The sequence below is a fragment of the Giraffa tippelskirchi genome, chromosome 12, assembly GCF_054371585.1.
Source record: "Giraffa tippelskirchi isolate mGirTip1 chromosome 12, T2T-mGirTip1v1.2.pri, whole genome shotgun sequence".
NCBI classification, from domain to species: domain Eukaryota; kingdom Metazoa; phylum Chordata; class Mammalia; order Artiodactyla; family Giraffidae; genus Giraffa; species Giraffa tippelskirchi.
Genome location: NC_137286.1, coordinates 96,905,857 through 96,924,270, shown reverse-complemented (window position 1 = coordinate 96,924,270; position 18,414 = coordinate 96,905,857). Strand labels below are relative to the sequence as shown.

At 36.6% G+C, this 18,414-nt stretch overlaps 1 protein-coding gene across 8 annotated transcripts in view; it reads left to right on the top strand.

Annotated features, from left to right (window-relative positions):
* The window catches only part of NBEA (neurobeachin), a 650,396-nt gene that overhangs the window by 558,589 nt on the left and 73,393 nt on the right, over positions 1–18,414 (top strand). For all 8 annotated transcript variants that reach the window (XM_081551831.1, XM_081551834.1, XM_081551833.1 and 5 more), the window contains one exon: positions 7,626–7,766. In XM_081551831.1, the coding sequence (XP_081407957.1) occupies positions 7,626–7,766 (141 nt within the window). The remainder of the gene's footprint in view (positions 1–7,625; positions 7,767–18,414) is intronic.

Below are 18,414 nucleotides of genomic sequence, written 5' to 3'. Positions count from 1 at the left end.
GGGGGAGGAGGAGAGTGGGACAAATCGGGAGAGTAGCACCGACATATACACACCACTAAACTTCTGTACATGGAATAAACCAAAGTTATAACCAAACAGTAAAAAAGAATGATGGAAAACTAAAAGTTTATCACTATTCTGACTCCCCAGAGGCAACTATTACTGTAGTTTCATGTATATTCTTTGAAAAATTTTCTCTGAATATTTAAGCAAGAATACTTTAAGCATGTATACTATAGGATTTTTAGGGAAACACTGATTATGCTAAATGATGCTGTTCTTACAACTGGCTATTTTTCAATTCTATTAGTAGTCCTGATAATTTAATATTATCTGTAATCCATTCTCCACAGCACCATTGGAGTTACCTTTCTAAAGCTTAACTCAGATCTTGTTTCTCTCGTGCTTAAAACCACTGAGTGGCTTTCCACGGCACTTTCCGCCCATAAAATGTGCTTCATCACTCTGGTCTCCAAAGCCATATGACATGCCTCTGCCAACTTTAACTCTTTTCATAAACTCTTCCTCTCGTTTATTATGCTTTAGTCACACTGCTTTTCTTTCAGTTCCTTGAACGTGTCATCAGGGCCCCCCTTGAGCCTTTGCACTAGCTCTTCTTCTGTCTTGAATTCCCTCACTCCAGAATTTCTTATGATTAGCTTCTCCTAGTCATTCGTGTCTCTGCTCCAAGTTCTTTAGAGATTCCTTTCCTATCCACACAGTATTAATTGTCAACAGAGCACTGATGCTGATAGTTTCTCATTTACCAAATTGTTTATTTACATTTTGTCTGTATCTGTCTCTACAGGCAGACAGGAACACATATACACATACACATACATTCTCTTAAATGCACAGATATACACCTACATTTAAATACAAACTTCATGAGAACAGTGACCTTGTTTATCTTATTTTAGGGTCTAGCATAATTTCTGACACATAGTAGGCAGTCAGTGTTTATTGAATTAATTTATCTTAGAATTTTTTCTCTTAAGCCTTTTTGATTTCCTGCACAGTACACAGCAGTGGGGGTATGTCATCATTTAATTAATCATTTATGGAAATTTAGACTACTTCTAGTTTTTATTTGTTTTTTGCCATTTCAGGCAATTCTGTAAAAAATGTCCTTGCATCTTATTCTCCTATATTATAAATTCCTCAGAGTGGAATTACTAGATCTAAAACATGTGTGTATTTTTAAAAATATTACGTTTTCCCCAAAAGAAATTTATACCAGTTATATTTCTACCAACTGTACAATGAGATATCATGTTTTATCACACCCTGGCCAACGAGTATTATGAAACTTAATAATGTTTGATAATCTAATGAATAAAGATAATTTTTATTTGACATTTTAAGAATTGCCAGTGTACTTTAGATTTTTGGTGACAAGTAACAGAAAATCAACTTAAATCAGTTTTAAAATACAAGTTGTTTTGGATCATATAACTGAGAGATACAGAAATGGGTCAGTTCAGGTAGGCTGCACCCAAGGGCTCCTCAGTGTCATAAGATGCTGTGTCTCTCGTTACTTTTCTGCATTGGCATCATTCACAGTCAAGTTTCTCTGTGTTACAGCAGTGATGCCTTTGTAACGCCACCAGGAACAGAAAATGCTTCTTTCTCAAGTAGTTTCAGCAAAGTTTCATTGAAATAACTTGAATTATGTACTCATTTCTGTACGAATCTTACTGGCCATATAGCTAGAATATGCTGATTGACAGGTCTGGATCACAAGACTACCCAACAGGTCTGGTAATAGAGTCAGCCCACCTGAACCAGGTAGACCAAGGGTGGGGAAGGACTGGTTCATAGAAGAAGAAGGAATAATGAATGCTGAATAGCAAAAGGATAGGTATCATTATATCATATGACCTAGTGATATTTTTCCTACATATAGTCCATTCATTTTTTTGTGAATTGCCTGTCCATCTCATTTGCTCTTATACTTAATTGGATCATTCCTTGGTATTTTTATTGATTTGTATGAGTTTTTGTTTTAAGAAAACTAACATCTCATCATATGTGCTATAAATATTTTTCACTATGTATTGTCTTTGGTGTCACCAACTCAATGGCATCACCGACTCGATGGCATCACCAACTCGATGGCATCACCAACTCGATGGATATGAGTTTGAGCAAGCAAGCTCTGGGAGTTGGTGATGGACAGGAGAGCCTGGCGTGCTACAGTCCATTGGGTCACAAAGAGTCAGACATGACTAAGCGACAGAACTGACTGGCTGATGTATTGTCTTTAGATTTTTGCCTAAAAATTTCATCTAAAATTTCTATGTGGAAATCTAAAATATTGTCCAGTTGGATCAATTAGTCTTCATTCATTCAGGATTTATGATGCATCTAAAAAGAGCCAGGTACTGTATTAGGTACCTGGCTCAGAGGATACAGAGACAAATTAAACATAGGGCATTCCCTTGAAGGGCTTATCTGCTGTGGAAAAAAAAAGAAGTTATGAACTTGCCTCACCATTACCAGATGAGCTGCTACAAACATGTAGAGATTTACAGATAAAATTTTAGCTGCTTCCAGAAGAATGGTTTGAAATTCCCTGGTCAGATAAGAACAGAGTCAGGGAATTTACTTGAGCACAGAATTGTCTATAGGTGTGATTTCTATTTTGTCATAACTGAGAATTTTAAGAATGATGATAAGAAAGGCAGGAATTCTTGAAGCTTCTTCTAAGGGTTTCCAAACCCTAAGTTACTATAATGAGAGATAACAAGATAAACTAGATATGTTAGAAGCTCAGTTGTGTTGAATGTTGAGCTAATAACTAAAAAAAAAAATACTTAGAAGCCAATCAGTCAGCTCTACCCAGCTTTAAGCTGTATCCAGCACACAGTTTCAGCTCATTATGTAAAATGTACAGCTATCAGCCAGCAGTGTGATCTTGATTTGACTTTTCTTCATTGTCTTCATCTATAACGTTACTGCTGCTGCTGCTGCTAAGTCGCTTCAGTTGTGTCCGACTCTGTGCGACCCCATAGACAGCAGCCCACCAGGCTCCGCCATCCCTGGGATTCACCAGGCAAGAGTACTGGAGTGGGTTGCCATTTCCTTCTCTATCTATAATGTTAGGGGAGTTTAATTACTAGGCCTGTAAGGTTCATTCCATTTCTGAGGATCCATGATGTATGAGGAATCTTACAGGCAGTTTTAGAAAAAAAATGACATCAGGATCAGAGTTTCATATTTAGCAATGAAAAAGCAGTGCAGTGTTGTATGAAGTGTAGAGACCCAGGCACCTGTTTCCATGTCATGAAATTAGGTTCTTAACGAATACCATGTCCACCTCAGAGACTTTTGAAAATCAATCTTATATATGGTATTGTATTAGCAGTTGTAGCAACAACAGTGGACTCTTAAACATTTTTATATATAAATAGAATCCTAAAGCCATGAATATAATAAGTATTTTCAAGTTATTTAGATATGAACTAGAATTCAATGTTATTAATTTAATTGGACCTCATTTTCCCTTGAAAGTCCTTTTTATTCTTATTTTATTTTATTTTTAAGTTGTTTTAATGATATTGACCATACCTCATCAATCCGCATTATTTAAAGTTATTGAAATCAACTCTATGCTCAGACTTTTATATTCTCTAAGAGTCAATTCACTCAATAAGTATTTTTAATTTAGATCATTTTTGTTCCTCATTTTTACCTATTTTATTTAATTTATGTATCTGCTCTGTATAAAAGACTTGATAAAACTTGTCAGGTCTCATAAAATAGGGAAACATTGATAAAGCCTAAGAGAACAGAAGGGAAAAGAAAATAGGAAAAGGAAACCAAAGAAAAAGTTAACAATCAAAAATATCTACTATAATTATTCTAACCAGAATTTTCCGAAGTACATTGTAACGGACACTAGCAGCAGCAGTTCTATTGCATGTAACAGCAAAATAAAAGATGAGGTTCTAGTAAAATAGACACAGGAATGAGCAAAATTAAGCAATGCTATTTACAGTAATATTTCTCAGAACCTTTAATAATGTAAATCTCCATAAACATCTGTCAGGAATTTTGTCCCATACAATAAAAATCACAGTTTATCAGGAAACAAAGCTTTTTATGATACTATTGCTGAAACAAATCTCTCTCAGTATTCAAAACAGGTAAATTAAGTGATAGAGCAGAGAAAATCCTCAACAGCATTTCTTCAGTAAATTTAATAAGTGTTCCATGTAGACATGGTAATGTTATGCATGTAATTTCCATCAATTTTATATTGAAAATAGTGCTTTTTGCAAGCTATACAGGCTTTATAGCAGTGTTAGAATTTGAATTATTATAATAATGTCGTAGAGGTAAAATTATTTTTTAATTCTGCATTGTTATTTACATGATTTTCTGCAATATGTTAAGTGTCAACTTATGATGTACAAACTCACAAGGACAAAATAACAAATCGAGTAGCAAGCTGTGAACTTTCAGTTATAAATTTCATATAGGAATCCCTAAAAACCCCAGAGGTGGCTGTATCTAAATGCCTACTGTTTGAGAGAAAATAAAACTGATTGTTGCTAGAGTAGTTATGATGAAAATTGAAAGAGATTGCAAAATAATGTATAAATTTCATTAAGTATAGTTTTCAGTTCAGTTCAGTTCAGTCACTCAGTCGTGTCCGACTCTTTGTGACCCCATGAACCGCAGCCCGCCAGGCCTCCCTGTCCATCAGCAGCTCCCGTGTAGTTTTAGGTGTTTTGTTTTTTTTTAATCAGAATTCTGCTTATTTATTTACTAAATCCTAGTGGTATTGACATTCCATTAGTTGCTCAATTTTTAAAAGTGTAACAAATTTATAGCCTTATCACTTTATACATGGGTTAAGTAGGTGGTATATGAGCTTCCCAGGTGATGCAGTGGTAAAGAATCCACCTGCTGATTCAGGAGGTGCTGGAGATGTAGGTTCAATCCCTGGGTCAGGGCCCTGGAGGAGGAAATGGCAACCTGCTCCAGTATTCTTGCCTGGAAATTTCCATGGAGAGAGGAGATTTCTGGGCTACAGTCTGTGCAATCACAAAGAGACAAGTGAGGGACTGAGTATAGGTATAGGTAAGTGAATAATTGATTGATGATATGTAGGTAAGTAAGTAGGTAGATAGCTTGATACGTAGGCCAAATAGATGGATAGATAGAGATAGATAGATAGATAGATCGATCGATCGATCTATTTGGATCTCATAAGAAGATATGTCATCTGTGATGAAACTCTCATTTCCCAAACAGATATTTTGAAGCATTTTTCCTTTGAATAAAGTATTGCTTCTTGACTGAAGTAAAATAATAGAAAAATAATAAGTACAAGCCAAACTATTTACCCTTGTTTTATAAAATTTATTTCTAAATGCATCAGATGAAAATTCAACAGTAGACATGTATTTTAAGAAATTACTCATGGAGGCATATATAAGCTTTAATATAGGGCAGCTGTTTCCTACAACATATTTTGTAAAACACTCCAATAGAATGACTTTGATGAAACTTGAATAAAATAAAAAGTGTACAGATTTATTTTTATTTTTTCTACTTTCAAGTACTTGAGAGAAGCCTGGAAAAGATTAGAAGAAGGGCCATGAGGCCCTTTTGGGGGTTTTGGTTTTGTGAGGCCTTGCAGAACAGTGTCAGGCAAGGTCAATCCTGAGAGGTTGTGTAGACAGCATATGAAAGATCTATAAGCCTATTCAAGACATTTAAATGCTCTGAAAAAATAATAATATTATAATTTATAATATTGAGTTAGAAAAACTTATCTGCACATCTAAAAAGTATAAAATATGTGCATGCATTCTCAGTCATATCCGATTCTTCGCAACCCCATGGACTGTAGCCTGCCAGCCTCCTCTGTCCAGGAAATATTTCAGGCAAAATACTGGAGTTGTTTCCCATTTCCTCCTCCAGGGGATCATCCCAACCCCTGAATTGAACCCACGTCTCCTGCTTTGGCAAGCAGATTCTTTACCACTGTGCCACCTGGGAATACCATAAAATATATAGGCCAGTTTAAATGAACAACTTACTATTTTAATTTGTAATAGAAGTCAACATTAATTTTATTGTAGTAATTACCCTTTTACCAAAAAATCATATATTTATGTTAAATATTATTAATATTTTGCTGACATTTAATGAAATTACATTGCCTTTCTGTATGCAAGTAAAAAAATTTTGAGAGATAGCCAGTAACATTTAGCAGAAAATAAGGTTTAAAACTTAGAATATTTGAAAAATATATTTAAGCCAAAGTTTTGAAAACATTAAATAATTAATTTATTTAGTCTTTGTTAAGTCATAATTAAGTTTAAGGAAAAAGAACATAATTTGTAAATAGTTTTAATATTCAAGATAAGAATCCTTGCCAATAAGAGTTTATTATGAAAATTCTAAAAGACTTTTTAACTGCTGACATCATTGCATTGTTTGAATTAGTGCCCTGGGACCCAAAGGAAAAGCTTACAAGCAATTTATTCATCTTTCTGTCTTGTGGAACATTATTTGTCTTCCATTGAAACACTAATTTTCTACTACTTCTCTTGTTAAAATTAAGCCCTGGGGGAAACTTCATAGCTAACTAGTAGTATTACATTTTGAAATAAATGAATTATATATTTTACATATTATTCATCTTTTGTTTTCTATAGAAACTTTTATTTCTTACAGTATGCAACCTAAAACAAAGCAGTGTAGCTATTAGGTTTTATATGAATGGATTCCATATGCCATTAAGTCAATATCAGACAAAACCTTAAGCTAGGGAGGTTTGCTGTTTGAAATCATGAGTACTGTATGTTAGAAAATCTTGATAAATGGTGTCCTGGGAAGTTTGAGACAATGGTCCAACTAACATATGCTTTGTTGAAAATAAAAAATGTATGTATATATATATATACATATATAGTATCCTGAGCATCTTACCACATGCTCCACTGTAGGGATTAATGTCATCATCAGTAGTGTAATGGTGTTGCTAAGAGAAGACTTAGTGGCCTTAACACAGTGCTTTCCAGGGAATCTGAATTGTCTGGATTATTTCCATCAGCCTCAGATTTCCAGTCAAATTTAATAAAAAGAATACTTGCTACATCTGTATAACAGAATGGGACTAACATTCCAACAGGGTTTCCATGTGTGTAACTACTGTCTTTCACACTCTGGGTAACTGGCTATTAAGACAAGATTTTCTCTCATGTGATGGTCACATCGTCAACTGCTTCTTCACTTTCTCGATTTCCTGTGATCAAGCTAAATATTCACTATGGCTATGGTTAGGTAGGCAAAATAACACCAAAATATTGGTTTTGCCTTAACAGGTTAAACTGGCTTATCTCTGACAATCTAGTTTATGGAAACTTTCAATAAAACATAGAAACCCTGCATACATAAGTCATTTCTTGAATGAATTTTAGCTAATGTAGTGATTATCAAAATCAAATGTCGATATCAAAATCAAATTTGGTAAAAATATAATGCAAAATAACACATAGTCTATCGTTAAAATTAATTCACAGTAAATACTTTCAGGTAAAGAGTTATAATGTTGAATATCTAATATGACTGTATTAAACACAATGCTTCTTTTTCTCTTTTTACAGCCAATCGGTGCTTTGAACCCAAAGAGAGCTGTGTTTTACGCAGAGCGCTACGAGACCTGGGAAGATGATCAGAGTCCTCCATACCATTACAACACACATTATTCTACAGCAACATCCACCTTATCCTGGCTTGTTCGAATCGTGAGTGCCCTCATTAAGTTACAGTTTGCCTTTAATATCTCAGAGTATTTAATATAAGGAAATTAAATAAAGATCAAATATACTTATTAGTTTTAAGCAGAGATTAGAGAGCACTGAAGTAGAAATGAAAGATGCCAAACTCTAGCAAAACCTGATTCCTTTTTGTTCATGAGTTGCCTTATTTGCAAAATTGGGTTAGAAAGATAGAGTTTCTTAAACCTAAACCATTTATAAGAGGAACCAGACTCCTAGATTGTGTCCTTAATATCCAGTGTTTCCTTTCTCACTGATTGTCACCGGCTGGCATTCTTCCCAGGCCTCCCAGTCTTGCTTCTGAGGTTGTGTTTTTTAAAAACAGTTTTCTTAATGTTTTTGAAGACTACTTCCTGTTACTTTGTCTTTCTCCTAAGACATAAATATATTCAAATATCTCCAATATTTTAAATGCATACTTACACATGGCTCAGCAGGCCAACAATCTGCCTGCAATGCAGGAGACACAGGAGACAGGAGTTTGATTCCTGTGTCAGGAAGATCCCCTGGAGGAGGAAGTGGCAACCCACTCCAGTATTCTTACCTGGAGAATCCCATGGACAGAGGAGCCTGGCGGGCTGCAGTCCATGGGGTCATGAAAGAGTTGGAAACAACTGAGCGACTAAGCATGCAGTTTACATGTACACATACTTTCATACATATGCACATACATACATGCCTCCTCCCAGCCCCCACCCACTCTTTAGTGACTTCCCATGTCTCCCCCTGCATAGTCAAACATACCAGAAGCACAGCCTCTACTATCTGGTTCTGCACTGTGCTGGTCTCTGTCACCACATTCAGTCTTTATCCTGCTTAATGCAGGTTCCACTCCCACCGCTTTACTGAATTGTCTCTGTGAAGGTCATGGGTTACGTGGCAGAGCTTCATGGTGTATCTGAAGCGTATGACACCATTGCTCACTTCCTCCTACTCGAAGTTTCTCCATCTCATGGCTACTCTGACAATATCCTCTGCTGGTTTCCCTCCTTTCATTCTAACTGTCCTGCCCTATCTCATGCTCAGATTTCTTTTTCTCAACATTTCTGTTCCCTAGGATTTTTCTAGGTATGTTATCTGGACTATATCATTCAGTTCTAAGCTAATAACTGCCAGCTTCTCTCTTCATTGCAGACGTTTCTCTTGGGCTCCTAACCTGTATTTCTAAGATATGAATATATTTGCTTATTTCTGTGTCTTTCTATATTTTTCTGCCTGAACACCTCACAAAACTATAAACAGCATTTCCAAAAATAAACTTCTCATCTCTCTTATAAATGTTCAGGGGTGTTTCCTACTGATTACTTATCTAAATAATCTGTATTTATCGCACCCAGTTAGCTAACCTTGATATTTTCTCCATTTTATCAGCTCCTTACATCCAGTCTGACATCACATATGATAGGTTCTACCGTCTACAGTCTATCTCCGTTCTCTATTAACTCTGGCACTTCCTTAGTTCAGGTTCCTGTTCTTTCTCATCTATATTATCGCAAAAAATCTTAACAAATCTCTTTGCCTTAGTTTTGCCCTCTCCAGTCTAGTCTAGTGGAGAACAATTACTGGAGTCAGATGGCCAGATAGTTTTAAAACTATAAATGACTGTGGAGTAAATCTCTGAATCAATACAATCAATAATGTTATCTCCTCTTAACAAAATATACTTCAGACTACTCTGCTGCATGAGGCTGATTTGCCTCAGAAACACATTGACAAAGTAGTGAATGCATCTCCTATTGACAAGGGTTTTTTTCCCCACTGCCTAAAAACCAGTTTGGTTTGGAGAATTTCCTCAAGCAAATTGAACTCATTACAAACATGTAGTATGCATATGTTTTAGGTAACTTGTAAATTAATGGTAGGTAATGTACTATAAATAATTACTGTTATGAAAAATGTTTGTCAGAGTTGTGATTCAGTTTAATTGGATGCCTGTTTTATATTTTTCATAATCCTAAACCAATGTAAGAAATTAAAGTTTAACTTAGTCTGTAAGGAAACAAACTCAAATCTTATTTTAAAAAATAAAGTCTGTAATTATAAACTTAAGGAAAAGACATAAAACTTTTTTAAACCAAAGTTGTTTGTCTAATTTGTTCAAAAATTCACCTTAACTATGTAAATTTGATCCTTTTATAAAAATGTTTCTGAGCTAGCCATTTAAGAATTTTTTTAGCTCTAGGACTTTTAGAGAAGTTCTATTTTTAAAAAACTTTCTGTTAATTTGGGGGGAGCATTAGCTTTGTATGTGTCTGTTTACCACTATAAACTAATCAGAACAAAACACCTTTAGTTTATGGGTTGTAATAACTTATTAATTCTCTCCAGGTGTAAGAAAATACTAGATGCTCATATTAAGAGGTAAAGGCTTTTCTGAATTACAGTCACACATATATAGAGAGAACTTTATACCTGCAATTTCAGCCACAGGTCAAAACTAAACACAAAAACCCAAAAATTCACCAGTCAAGATCTCAAACAGCTGGTGTCCTTTACAATAAATGTAAAATATTTTATCAGAGCTCAAAAATAGACCGACAAGAAAACAAAAAGCAATAAACAATTATTGCTGTAGTGAGCCATCACCCTGGGGGGGCATAAGGCACCTTTTTAGGGCATTTGGAGATTAAAAACAAGTCAGGAACCATTTCTGAAAAAAGCATTATCAAGTCAGTTGGTTTGAGAATTATATGAGAGTATATTATACATTTTATATATTATAGTATGTTGAGATATATAAAATGATATTCAATGGCTTTTGTATAATCAAGTAAGTCTAAGAATTTAAGTATGAATTTATAAAAAATACTTATTATCAACAGCTTGATTTAAGTTAAAACACTCTTCTATCCCTGATAAACTAAACATTTTATCAAATAATAAATTATAATTTATCCCTAAATTTATTTCTTATTCTAGAAAAATGGAGTACAAATTTAACTCTCTGCAGTGGTACAGCAGAAATGCTATCCTTGTTTATCCTTCACATTCCCTTTTAGTATTGTCTGTAGCTGTGCTGAATGGCAGAAATGTAATGCAAGCCACTTATGTATATAATTTAAATTTTCTAGTAGCCACATTTAAGAGTAAAAAGAAACAGGTGAGATTAGTTTAATAAATATATTTGTTAGCCCAGTAGATCCAAAATGTTGTAATTTCAACATGCAACCAATATAAAAATTGTAAATGAGATATTTCACTTTTTTTTTTTGGTATTCTTTGAAATCCAGATGTGTTTTCTACATATAGCACATTCAGCTTGAACTCACCATATTTTAAGTACTCAGTAGTCACATGTGACCTCTGGCTACTGCACTGAAAGAAGAAATCTATAGGGTTGCTTTTATGGGAACTCATTTAGCCAATGCATCTCAAGTTGTACTGTTATAAATAGAAGTAACACAGTCTAATAGCTTACTAAGTGTTTAACCTAATGGCCCAGGGAATTGTGATTTCCTCACTCCCATCTCAAGGAGTTTATGAAGTAGAAAATGCATTAAAATTTGTGTCATTGAAAATTTGTTCATAAAAATAAAATACAGATTGAAATAAATATCTGTTCTTTATCTTTCAAGCCTTCTAGACCCAAAGTCATTAAACTCATTGTTAGTTTCAGTCAATATATTTAGTATGACATTGATAATAATTGCTTTAAAATGCAAACTAGCTACATACCTCATTACTTGAAATTAAAAGTATTTTAGACACACAACCAGTAAAGTCACTTGTCTAAATTGCAAGTTTCTGAAAAAGCTGTCTCTGCTACCTGCTATTGGGCAAATGATGAGTAAACTATTACAGAATTTTGGAGTTTGTTCAGATATTAAATAGTATAAAAGGACACATTTTACTTGGAATATTTTTGCTTTAAATAATACCCTGAATATAAAACATATTCAGTGAAGTAATTAAATCGAACTCTTATGTCCTTTAGTAACCTATTCAACTTCCAAATTCAATATACTCAACGTACCTGTTCAAAACTCCATTGTCAAACATTTAATCATAATTTTTAGGAGGTTAAATAGGGTGTACAACAAGTTAATTGATAAATAAATTCTTTAGAATTTGGGACTTACTTCATAAATTATGAGTTGCCATGAAAGCCTACCCAAAAGCCTATTTAAACTGTAATATATCTTTGGCAGTATATATTTATAGTGGGAAAAAAATAGTGAAAGCACTTACTGCAAGCATTGTAATTAAGACCAAAATGTAATGCTACTGAATAGAATATTGCTCTCCTGTTTCTCTTGATTCCCGATGCTTACGGACAATGCATGTTTACTTTGAGAAACGTGAGGATTCTTAAACAAGAGCCTGGTGTATGGTAAACACATAGGTTTCTGAAGATTCTAAAAGACACTTCTGATTTCTTTTGAAAACACTGGGAGAAAACAAACTTCTGAAGTTAGACACAGCACAGTGTAAACAATGATTCCTCCATTTTGGAGAGTATGATCTTTCTCAGATGTAAAACAGGGATAATTATACCCACATAAAGGATAATAATATGGAGAAGGAAATGGCAACCCACTCCAGTACTCTTGCCTGGAAAATCCTATGGACAGAGGAGCCTGGTAGGCTGCAGTCCATGGGTTCGCGAAGGGTCGGACACGACTGAGGGACTTCACTTTCACTTTTCACTTTCATGCCCTGGAGAAGGAAATGGCAACCCACTCCAGTGTTCTTGCCTGGAGAATCCCAGGGACGGGGGGGCCTGGTGGGCTGCCGTCTGTGGGGTCGCACAGAGTCGGACACGACTGAAGTGGCTTAGCAGTAGCAAAGGATAATAGGGATGATTGAGTTAGTTAACTGAGATAATACAGTGCCATGCACAAAAATTTCTCATAACTTTAGTTCCCTTCCCTTTGATCTTTATTATGCTTTATATAACTTCAAGGTATATATATATATATATATATATATATATATATATATATATATGTATCTATGTATGTATATCTTTCCTTTGATAAAATTATGTCCCGGTACTATTACCAAGGAATGAGGTTTGTTTCAAATGAAACGAAGAGAAAGAAGAGAAGAGGGGAGAGGGGTGTAAGAAAGACTCTTATGGATGACTGAGCAGAAGTCATGTAAGACAGAAAAATAAAGGAGTTGTCTAAAGAGCAGAGTACATCATGAGAAATGCTGGGCTGGAAGAAGCACAAGCTGGAATCAAGATTGCCAGGAGAAATGTCAATAACCTCAGATATGCAGATGACACCACCCTTATGGCAGAAAGTGAAGAGGAACTAAAAAGCCTCTTGATGAAAGTGAAAGAGAAGAGTGATAAAGTTGGCTTAAAGCTCAACATTCAGAAAACTAAAATCATGGCATCCGGTCCCATCACTTCATGGGAAATAGATGGGGAAACAGTGTCAGACTTTATTTTTGGGGGCTCCAAAATCACTGCAGATGGTGATTTCAGCCATGAAATGAAAAGATGCTTACTCCTTGGAAGGAAAGTTATGAGCAACCTAGACAGCATATTAAAAAGCAGAGACATTACTTTGTCAACAAAAATCTGTCTAGTCAAGGCTATGGTTTTTCCAGTGGTCATGTATGGATGTGAGAGTTGGACTATAAAGAAAGCTGAGCACAGAAGAATTGATGCTTTTGAACTGTGGAGTTGGAGAAGACTCTTGAGAGTCCCATGGACTGCAAGGAGATCCAACCAGTCCATCCTAAAGTAGATCAGCCCTGGGTGTTCATTGGAGGGACTGATGTTGAAGCTGAAACTCCAGTACTTTGGCCACCACATGCGAAGAGTTGACTCATTGGAAAAGACCCTGATACTGGGAAGGATTGGGGGCAGGAGGAGAAGGGGACGACAGAGGATGAGATGGCTGGATGGCATCACCGACTCGATGGACATGGGTTTGGGTAAACTCCAGGAGTTGGTGATGGACCGAGAGGCCTGACATGCTGTGATTCATGGGGTTGCAAAGAGTCAGACACAACTGAGTGACTAACTGAACTGAACTGAAAGAGCAGAGGGGAAGAGTCACAGGGGTGGATGGCCCGGGAAAAGTGAGTTGTCTGAGATCAGATCATGGGAGGGCTTCTCTGATGGCTCAGATGGTAAAGAGTCTGCCTGCAATGCAGGAGATACGGGTTCAGTCCCTGGTCGGGAAGATCCCCTAGAGAAGGGAATGGCAACCCACTCCAGTATCCTTGCCTAGAGAATTCCAAGGACAGAGGAGCCTGGCAGGCTATAGTCCATCAGGTTGCAGAGTCACACACGACTGAGCGAGTAACATTTTTACTTTCTTTTCACATCATTGGAAGGCAGGACAGGTTGTTAGTGTCCTTGCAGGCACTGAAGGTTATGACATAATTCAGTAGGGCTGGTACTTCCCATGTAAGACAGGCTAGTTTGACTTTCTGGCCCAGAGGAAGAGTTGTAAGGTTAGGGTAGATGTAATCAGGATAAAGAAGTCTGCCGTCAGCCATTTATACTGCAGGACAGAAACTGAAGTTTTTAAAATCCAACAAGTGCAATTTTTTTCTTTAAAGTTTTTAAAGTTTCTGCTTTATTGACTATGCCAAAGAATTTGACTGTGTGGATCACAATAAACTGTGGAAAATTCTGAAAGAGATGGGAATACCAGACCATTTGACTTGTCTCTTGAGAAACCTGTATGCAGGTCAAGAAGCCAGTTAGAACTGGACATGAAACAACAGACTGGTTCCAAATAGGAAAAGGAGTACGTCAAGGATGTATATTGTCACCCTGCTTATTTAACTTATATGCAGAGTACATCATGAGAAACGCTGGGCTGGAAGAAACACAAGCTGGAATCAAGATTGCCAGGAGAAATATCAATAACCTCAGATATGCAGATGACACCACCTTTATGGCAGAAAGTGAAGAAGAACTAAAGAGCCTCTTGATGAAAGTGAAAGAGGAGAGTGAAAAAGTTGGCTTAAAGCTCAACATTCAGAAAACTAAGATCATGGCATCTGGTCCCATCACTTCATGGGAAATAGATGGGGAAATAGTGGAAACAATGTCAGACTTTATTTTTGGGGGCTCCAGAATCACTGCTGATGGTGATTGCAGCCATGAAATTAAAAGACACTTACTCCTTGGAAGGAAGGTTATGGCCAACCTAGATAGCATATTTAAAAGCAGAGACATTACTCTGCCAACAAAGGTCCGTCTAGTCAAGGCTATAGTTTTTCCAGTGGTCATGTATGGATGTGAGAGTTGGACGGTGAAGAAAGCTAAGTGCCGCAGAATTGATGCTTTTGAACTGTGGTGTTGGAGAAGACTCTTGAGAATCCCTTGGACTGCAAGGAGATCCAACCAATCCATCCTAAAGGAGATCAATCCTGGGTGTTCACTGGAAGGACTGATGTTGCAGCTGAAACTCCAATACTTTGGCCACCTCATGCAAAAAGTTGACTCATTGGAAAAGACCCTAATGCTGGGAAAGATTGAGGGCAGGAGGAGAAGGGGACGACAGAGGATGAGATGGTTGGATGGCATCACTGACTCGATGGACATGGGTTTGGGTAGACTCTAGGAGTTGGTGATGGGCAGAGAGGCCTGGTGTGCTGCAGTTCTTGGGGTCGCAAAGAGTCGGACACGACTGAGCGACTGAACTGAACTGAACTGAAATGCAAGTATTTTAATTTCTAAAATTTCTGTTTAACATGTATTTATTCGTCCACCTTATCTCCAAAGCCAAAAACTTTCTAGAAGAATGATAAAATACCTAATATGGTGATATACACATAGAAAGGAACATGGGTTCAGTCCCAGGGTCAGGAAGATCCCCTGGAGGAGGAAGTGGCAACCCACTGCAGTCCTCTTGCCTCGAAAATCCCTTGGACAGAGGAGACTGGCGGACTACAGTCCATGGGGTCACAAAGAGTCAAACACGACTGAGTGACTGAGCACACACACACTGAAAATGATGTGATCAATGTGTGTTAGGTGAATAAATATTAAAGTTTCTTAAACTTAATATAGTGCTTGATCCTCTGTGTTAGTCAAGCATGAATCAAATGAAACAGAAAGTCCTTGTACTGTGCCTTGAAGGTAATATGGAAACACATGGAAAAAGATAACCTCTGCAGTGAGCAGGGCTTGAAAGATCATTACCCACGTATAAACAAATAGGTTATCCCTTTCTATTAGTACTCTACCACTGTAGCAGCTGGAGGCCTTTGGAAATAATGAGAATATATATCAGTAAAGTAGTATGTGACCCTCAAACAGTTGTTAACCAGATCTTTTTAAAGGCTATGTGGAACAGCAAAAAATGTGGAATTCTTCAATATTTTGTGCTTTGGGTGCAACCAGATTCATAAACTTCATTACCAGAAGTAATAATTCTTCAATTTCAGGTTTATTTTCACTGTGCCCATCTACACTTATTCTCGGCATGACTTCACTAAGGGTTCAAAACTAAGGAAGGGTTTGATAATTTAGGCTAGGGTAGAGATCAGCTTTTAGTGGTTGATGATAAGAAGTAAGACTCTTCATGTATAAATGGGTCTTCACTCACATCTGTAATAGGTTAAAAATCATGAAGACAACTCGGATCCCTCTAAATTATTCTCTGCTTACTCCCTACAAAGAAAACATAAAATGCCCTTACATCAGCATCCTAGAATAACGAAGAAGTGGATTCTGAAGATGCAACTTTTTGGCCAAACTAGTAGTTGAAAACTGACTAGAAAAACTATATCTTACTGTTATCCAACCATACCCATTCTCCCAGCAGTACCTTGTGTGTTTATGTATGTTCAAAAACATTAATTAAACACTAGCTGTGAACCAAGCACCATGCTTGGCTCTAAGGATAGAGGGATGAATAAGACCTAAGAAACTGTCAGTCTTGCTGGAGCCCGACATGGGTACTTGACACCATGCATGAAGCTGGTAGTCATCTTCACCACTCTGTGTCATCTCTGATGCTACAGACTTTCTCAGTATTATTTAATCTGAATTACCTGCCAGGTATTGTTATTCTCAGTTAACACAGGTGAAGGAACTGAGATATGGTTACTTCATATTGCTATCTACTTGAGGTTAAGTAACTTGCTTAAGAGAGGTAAATGGTTCCACCAAGATTCAAACTTAGATCTGTCATATTTCATTCAGTTTACTGTTGCTATTTCTAGAATTTTTCTATCCCCACTTTAATTTAGTGATAAGGTATATGGCATTGACTACCTTATATTTAATAGGGAGTCTAAAATTTACAAAGCAAATTAACCAGTGAAAGACATCCCTAAATTTTTTTCCTAACTTATTTTTGGTGGCATCTATTCGTCTGTCAAATCACTTAAAATCTTAAACAGCAATATAGACCTACTGGATGCATATTTGATTTTGAAGTAAATCAGTAATACCCTCTTTACCTATATAGTGTTATATCATTCTTCATCTTATCTCTTTCACCATGCTTTTCTGTCATTCGGTATTAGACATGAAAATTGGTGGCACATTACAAAGTTATAAAATTGATGACATCCAGCCATACTAAATTTCAGGAAGATACTGAGGAATATAAATATTTATAGCTGTTGCCTGACAACTGGACTTTGTGACTAGTGGTAAAAAGAGGAGTTTAAAGAGACAGAGTATGTTTTACGGATATAAAAGAATGAACAGAGATTATATATTAAGAAAAAAAAAAAAACCTAAATATGTAGGAAAGATTTCTTAATGTTATTGAACCTAGGAGTGATGTGTCATTTATCCTAGATTTAAGAGAGAGGGATTAAACCATAGGAAAGTAAATATATACTCATCTTTGTTACGATGAGTAACATAACAAAAAAGCAGTAAATTTAAATGCATTCAGTTCAGTTCAGTCGCTCAGTTGTGTCCGACTCTTTGCAATCCCATGAATCACAGCACTCCAGGCCTCCCTGTACATCACCAACTCCCGGAGTCTACCCAAACCTGTGTCCATCGAGTCGGTGATGCCATCCAGCCATCTCATCCTCTGTCGTCCCCTTCTCCTGCCCCAAATCCTTCCCAGCATCAGGGTCTTTTCCAATGAGTCAACTCTTCGCATGAGGTGGCCAAAGTATTGGAGTGCGTTAAATGCATTAGGACCTTGTGATAACATTCCTAGGTTTCCTGCTAAGGGAATATGTACTTAATGACAGACACCATGTTGCAGTAAGGTAATAGTCACAGAATACTAAAAGGACTAGAGTTGATCTAGTCCTATATGATTCGTTTTAGTGTCATTTCATTCATTCCTTCAACAGATTACATTAATACATTGAGCAGCTTGGGTGTACCAGGAGTTCTTCTAAGTGTTGGAGATAAAATAGTGAATCTGGTAGTTGTTGTTGCTCGGTCATGTTCAACTCTTTGCAACCCCGTGGACTGTGGCATGCCAGGCTTCCCTGTCCTTCACCATCTCCCGGAGTTTGCTCAAACTCATGTCCATTGAGTTGGTGATGCCATCCAACCATCTCATCCTCTATTGTCCCCTTCTTCTCTTGCCTTCAATCTTTCCCAGCATCAGAGTCTTTTCCAATGAGTCTGATCTTTGCATCAAGTGGCCGAAGGATCAGAGCTTTTGCTTCAGCATCAGTCCTTGCAATGAATATTCAGGGATAATTTTCTTTAGGATTG